This window comes from Scatophagus argus, chromosome 17 (assembly GCF_020382885.2).
Source record: "Scatophagus argus isolate fScaArg1 chromosome 17, fScaArg1.pri, whole genome shotgun sequence".
In the NCBI taxonomy this organism is placed as follows: Eukaryota; Metazoa; Chordata; class Actinopteri; family Scatophagidae; genus Scatophagus; species Scatophagus argus.
Genome location: NC_058509.1, coordinates 3,699,994 through 3,705,958, shown reverse-complemented (window position 1 = coordinate 3,705,958; position 5,965 = coordinate 3,699,994). Strand labels below are relative to the sequence as shown.

The window sequence follows — 5,965 nt, the reverse complement described above, 5'->3', positions numbered from 1 at the left end:
GGTTGAAATTATGAAATAAGGTGAAACGTCACCAAGCACAGCAGAGGGACGAGTGTTGAGACGACAAACATTTCCTGCGGACGAAGGGGATGTTTATAACAACGTGTAAATGAATGTGGACTTTGTACTCAGATGTTGTGGCTTTATTTCTCTTCTTTTCCTCTATTTATATTCAGATGACCTTGAAATGTCATTATTTGTGGTGCGCATGAGTCTGCATGAGCCAAGCTTTGTGTGAAAGGTTCAAAGGTTTAAAAGGGCAGCGTGTTTCTGTTACACTGGTGAAAGTTTAAGTTAAGAGAATGAAGCTGCCTTGAATCTCACTTTCCCTGCACAGGAGGAGGAGGATGAGGAAGAGGAGGAGGAGGAGGACAACTGGGGACAAAAAATAAGAGTTTCAGATTACAGAAATGAGTGACTGAGTTCTGACAATGACATGGCCAGAAGACGCCGTGGTGAAACGCACTGACAGAAGCCATTTTGTTTTGTTCAAGTCGGTGACCTTCTCACATTTTGACTGCTGGTAGAGAACAAGTTTGTCTTGCTGTTGCACTGTGATGTACGTCATGTGACACAATCATTTCCCAAATAACCCGCTGACAAACTTACACAAATATAAACTTATAATAATACTGTAATGTTTAGTCTCAGTCATGCAGTAAGCAGAATCCTGCTGGTTTTCTGTGATTTTAGCTAAACTGTTAGCTAAACTCAACCCTCCAGTGTTATAGTGAAGTGAAACAATTCAATTCAATTCAATTCAGTTTATTTATATAGCGCCAATTCACAACAAAAGTTATCTCATGACACTTTCCAATTAGAGCAGGTCTAGACCAAACTCTTTAATTAAATTGTAAAATAGAGAGAGCCCAACATTCCCCCTTGAGCAAGCACTTGGCGACAGTGGCGAGGAAAAACTGCCTTTTAGAAGGCAGAAACCTCGGAGCAGACCCCGGCTCAAGATGGGCGGCCATCTGCCTTGACCGGTTGGGTTGAGAGAGAGAGAGAGAGAGAGAGAGAGAGAGAGAGAGAGCAGGAGAGCGACAGAGAGAGCAAGGGAGAGAGGCAGAGGGGGTGGGGCGTGAGAGAAGGAGCACACAAGCAGAGATGCAAACACTGAGACACATACTACATGAGTATGGAAGGAGTCAAACTCTGGAGCCTGAACTGTCCACATACTAAAGTTCACATGTAACTTTAGATCTAAGGATTTATCTTCATATATAGTTTTCATTATCTGCCAAATGAGTCCAAAAAATGAGATTTGTCAGAAAATATTTAACCAGCTCACATAGCTTATTCAGATTGCTTGATTTCTTTGACCAACAGTCCAAACCCCAGAGATAATCACTTTACTGTCATGTACGACAAAGAAAAACAACATCCTCCCGAAATTCTTTTGACTTAGTGGCTCGTCATTTCAGCTGATTTGTGATTGTTTTTGCACACTGGGTTGTGGAGCTCCAAATCTAAGTGAACTCAGTAACTCTTTTCCTCTGGCAGACAGCGGAGACTTGACTTCCAAACGGAAGCCGAGCTGCGTAGTCTGACGCTGCTCGCTGGTTGTTGTCAGAGCTCTCACTGGGTGCTTCTGGTGTGTGTCGTGTGACTGGACTGGTGTTTGCTTTGGGTTTGGGTGTGTTAACTGGCTGTCTGACCCACTTGAATATTGTGTGTGTGTGTGTGTGTGTGTGTGTGAATGGACTCTTGGTGAATGTATTTGTTTGTCCCACTTTGGTTTTTGAATGAGCACTTGTGCACTTTATCTGAATATATTTATGTGGTTTTTTTTTTGCGATTCATCATCTGTTGCTATGAATGTGTTTACTTTGTTTGTGTACAAAAGTCTGTGGTACAACCAAAATAGATCACCTACCAGAAAGCCTTTTGTGTTGGATGTAACTAAATGAGAGTTTGGCTCCAAAACATCATGTAACCACTTTTGAAAATAAATGTTTTGTCAAGTTGATCATTCAGTATTTTTAAGGACATTCAAGGTGTTTTTATCGATTTTGTGATCCAAGGACTGAATTTGTCCTGGTTTTTTTTTTATATTTTACTTTACTAGTTTATGTTATCATCTTTTAAGAAAGTCAGTTTGACTTTTGGAGCCAAACACTTCAAACATTGATGCCGATAAGCTTTTCTTAATCATACTCACTAGCCTGAACTGTTTCTTAGCTTTGTATCGCCTCTGTGCTTCAGTTTAAAAAGGTTTTCTACCGAGTTTTCCTTTAATCCGAAAGGATTCGACTCGGGAACCTTTTTCATCTCAGAGTAGCTTTATGGACTTAGCTGCTTATATAACTTCTCAGTGCTTTGTTTGGTCTGCACTTATCACTTGTCTCTGCCTGCCTGCCTGTGAGAAAACACCCGAATGTACCATGGACGGAGTGTGAGTGTTAATGGACATGTCCCATTAAGTCCACAGGTGGTCCTGTCCATTTGAAAAGGTTTTAAAGTATATAGATAGCAATATTTAAGTGTTATTATATTGTTTGTGTATTTCCTGTCACTGTTGAAGCCCTGCCCTGTGTGGGCTTGTACATGCAGGACTGTGAAAGACAACTTGTGGACCTTTGGGGAAATAAAATAAACACAATCCAATGTTGCACCAAAGCGTGTGTGAGTGTTTGTTAATTGTACTGCGCAGAAGAAATGTGAAAGCTGTTAATTTCTCTGTCAGGCACAGTTTTAATTGCTAACCTACATAACATCAGAAATCATTTATTAAAATGTTGCAGTCTTTTACAGAAACTGGAGATGTCCCGAGATTATGAAAATGTACAAAATATCAGTAACAAAAGAGGTGACATACACAAATCAAACAGTCATGGAAAACTACGTGTTGTTAACTTACAACTCCCAACTCAGCATGTTCTTCTTGGGGATGATACAATGATTTAATTAACTACTTTCTGAAGAAACGTGTTTGGTTGTAGCTCGCTATCGCCTGACGATCCAGTCCACTAGGCGGCGGTAATGCGGCGTTAAACCAACGGCGTCTTTTCACGACACAAATTAACAATTTACGGTCGTGTTGTTTTCGCCCGTAAAGCGGAACGCGTGGAGACGGAGGAAGGTTAAAGTGAATTCCAAAAAACACGGTAAATACATAGATTTTCTGTATCGTCTTGGCATTTCAAAGTTCGTTACTTGATTTAATGCCGTTTAGAATTTATTCATTGTTCGAAAATTGTACCAGTTTGTAAATGTAGTAAAATGGCAGCAGCCTGAGGTTAGCGTGAACAGGCTGTCATTGAAGGAGACTCTCGGGATCTGAAACGGTGCGAGACAACAAACATCTGACCTGGGGACAGATTTAGAGAAGGGTTGTAGTTAATGTGTATGTACATATACAGACGTAAACGGGAATTACAAAGCTTTGATACAGAGCTAATTTGCACACAGTGTTTGTCAGCTAGCTAGCTGTTGTAGTCAGCTAAGTGTTGCTAAGTGTTAGCTTGCTTTCTAGCGCAGTTTGTCATCATTGTCATGTCAGCACAGCCATGAAAACAGATTAGATGGTTTTAGTGTTTTTGTCCTGTGTCGTGTGTTGTTGCTGTTAAGAATAGCTCGTTAACAGTTTGGTTTTACCAAACATCGTGGACAAAAATGCAGAGGTGTTTTCCTGCTGAAAGCTTCCTTAAACCTGCCTGGTGGAAGCTGCTGTTGTCGGACCTTCATCAGATCCTGGTTCAAATCTTAGTGCCTGATTTACAAACAATAACAGTTTTTAAAGCAGGGTCCTTAGGATGGCTGTCACCTTTGGCAGTGTGGTTTATTTCATGTCAACAAGGAGCAATAGAGTTAGAGTTGGATAATTCAGTTTTCTCCCAATCTGTTTCTTCCCTATGTGTGTGTGTGTGTGTGTGTGTTACATCCTGTTTTGTCCATCAGTCCATCATTCTGTCCTCCCCTCCATTCCTTCTCACTCCTCTTTCGTTAGCATCATGCCATTCGTGGACCTGCAGACACGGCTTGGCATCGACCTGGACCGCTGGCTGCTGCAGAGTGGGGAGCAGCCCAATAAGAGGGCAGCACGCTGCCATGTGTTTGAGAAGGAGTGGATCGAATGTTCCCACGGCATCGGGCAGACCCGTGCCAAGAAAGAGTGCCGGCTGGAGTATGAGGACTTCTACGAGTGCATGCACAGGCACAAGACAGTAAGTGTAAACCCTCAGTGACTGCTGGGTCTTAGTTTAACAAACTGCATATGCTGCAGATCATATTTGTGATTTTTTTTTTTTATATTGCCGGATATTGTGTCCCGTTTGCATGTTGAAACTCGGCTCACTCGGTATAATTTGCAACTGCATTGGAAAAAATAATCAATATGTCAGCAGGCAATGAAAGTCAATGCTGTGAGCACAGCTGTGATGGCTGCTGCTGACTTTAGCAGCAGTTGCTTTTTGATAACGTCACCTTCTGTAAAACCGATCTGTCTGTCTCTTCTTAGTCCACAAGGACATTAACATGTAAAAATGAAAGAAAAAATGTGATTGAAACTAAGCAAACCAAGGTTTTTTTTTTATTATTGTTTTACAACAATGAATCATAATTGATGCTATGAGGCTGTTTTAGTCACTGATCAACTGATAAAAAACTGAAAAGTGGAAACTGTGTGACTTGCTGTTGATCAGCATCAAAAATTACATTCGCTGTGCTTTAAGGTGGAACAACAAAAACCTGAGAAAGTCCAAGCAGCTGAATATTCTCAGTAGGTCCGGCGTCAGTCGTGAGTTTGCCTGCATCATTTGGGTCTGCAAATGAAGGAACAAGCCGGGGTTTCTATTATTCGTTTAATAACGTGTTTTTACCAGGAAAATGTGTCAGAGTCTGATATAATTAAATGTCTATAAGCACAGTTTGAATTGTACTAAATGTGAAGAAAGAAAGATGGTGGATTGTTGAGACACTTTGAGTTCGTCGTGCACAGCGTCAGCACAGTACACGGAGATGACACGTGAGCAGAGTTTCTCCCATCTGTCCGGGACATTGAAATTGTCCAGGAGACGTGGACCGGCACCAGTTTTTGGTTTTTTTTCCTGGCCTCGGTGTCAGCAGAAGAGAGGGTGACGCACTGCCTGCTCACTGTGAATGTGCTGCAGCAGCAGGAACGTTCTTGCCTGAATCCAAACGCCTTCGTTCACTTGTCTGCCACGTCTCTCAGAACGTGTTGGAGATGAAGCAGGACGAAGTGCTGATTTAAGATGAATGTCAGCGAAGACAACTTGAGAGTCAGACATTCCCCTCACGTCCACTGATAATTAAGGTCAAAATGTTAGTTGTTAAACATCTGTTTGCATCCAAGCTGGTATCTGATGAGATCTCTGCTGGACTTTTCATCACGAGCAGCAGATTTGGACGGACGAGTGTGTTGCTTCTCTGTCCTCTGTCTTTGGGTTAGACAGAAAGGGGGAAGTAGAACAACTCTAATGACTTTACTTTCCCTCTTCCATCTCCCTCTCACTCAATCTCCTCTTCTGTTCTTCCTTACAGAACCAGAGGCTGCTTGCGATCCGTCAGCAGCGTGAGAAGCTGGTGAAGGAGGGGACCTACACGGTGCCTCCCTGCCACTCCGGCAAGGCCGACCAGTCGCCCTGAGGGAACGCACAGCTGTCTGCAGTTCTGTTCTTGTTTATAAATGAAATATCACTATTTCCTGTCCGCTGTACAAGTTTGCAAATAAATGTTATCATCCACTGATGTATTCTTCTTGTCTTTTCCATCACTGTTTTCTTCTTTTTCTTTCTCTTTAGCGTGCAGAGAAATGTGGAGAAGCTCAGAATGAAAACAGTGAAGCTGCAGTTCAAGGTTTTGCTCAGCCCTCACTGAGGAGATTAAACCAGGTTCAAAATGTTCTTTAAATGGCACAGTTTTTAACGTCATCAGCTGTGTTTATACACACTGAACAAGTACATAAATATCAGTACTTGTAAATACTTAATAAGTTAAAGATGAG

The 5,965-nt window shown here is 41.9% G+C and overlaps 1 protein-coding gene across 2 annotated transcripts; it reads left to right on the top strand.

The window, feature by feature from the left end:
• The first annotated feature begins 2,970 nt into the window (after positions 1-2,970).
• ndufs5 (NADH:ubiquinone oxidoreductase subunit S5) lies at positions 2,971-5,709 on the top strand. 2 transcript variants are annotated; one of them, XM_046417499.1, is made up of 3 exons: positions 2,971-3,107; positions 3,901-4,166; positions 5,503-5,709. In XM_046417499.1, exons 2-3 carry the CDS (start codon positions 3,954-3,956, stop codon positions 5,605-5,607), a joined length of 318 nt encoding a protein of 105 aa, XP_046273455.1. In that variant the 5' UTR covers positions 2,971-3,107; positions 3,901-3,953; the 3' UTR covers positions 5,608-5,709. The 2 variants fall into 2 exon arrangements, with proteins under 2 accessions (XP_046273455.1, XP_046273456.1); XM_046417500.1 differs by having other exon boundaries at positions 3,090-3,107; positions 3,936-4,166.
• Positions 5,710-5,965: the final 256 nt, after the last annotated feature.

What these genes read in the sequence shown, in the direction of transcription:
- ndufs5 (XM_046417499.1), top strand. Translation starts at nt 3,954, where the DNA reads ATGCCATTCGTGGACCTGCAGACACGGCTTGGCATCGACCTGGACCGC. An exon ending in GCATGCACAGGCACAAGACA is followed by an intron (nt 4,167 to 5,502) that starts GTAAGTGTAAAC and finishes TCTTCCTTACAG; the next exon opens with AACCAGAGGCTGCTTGCGAT.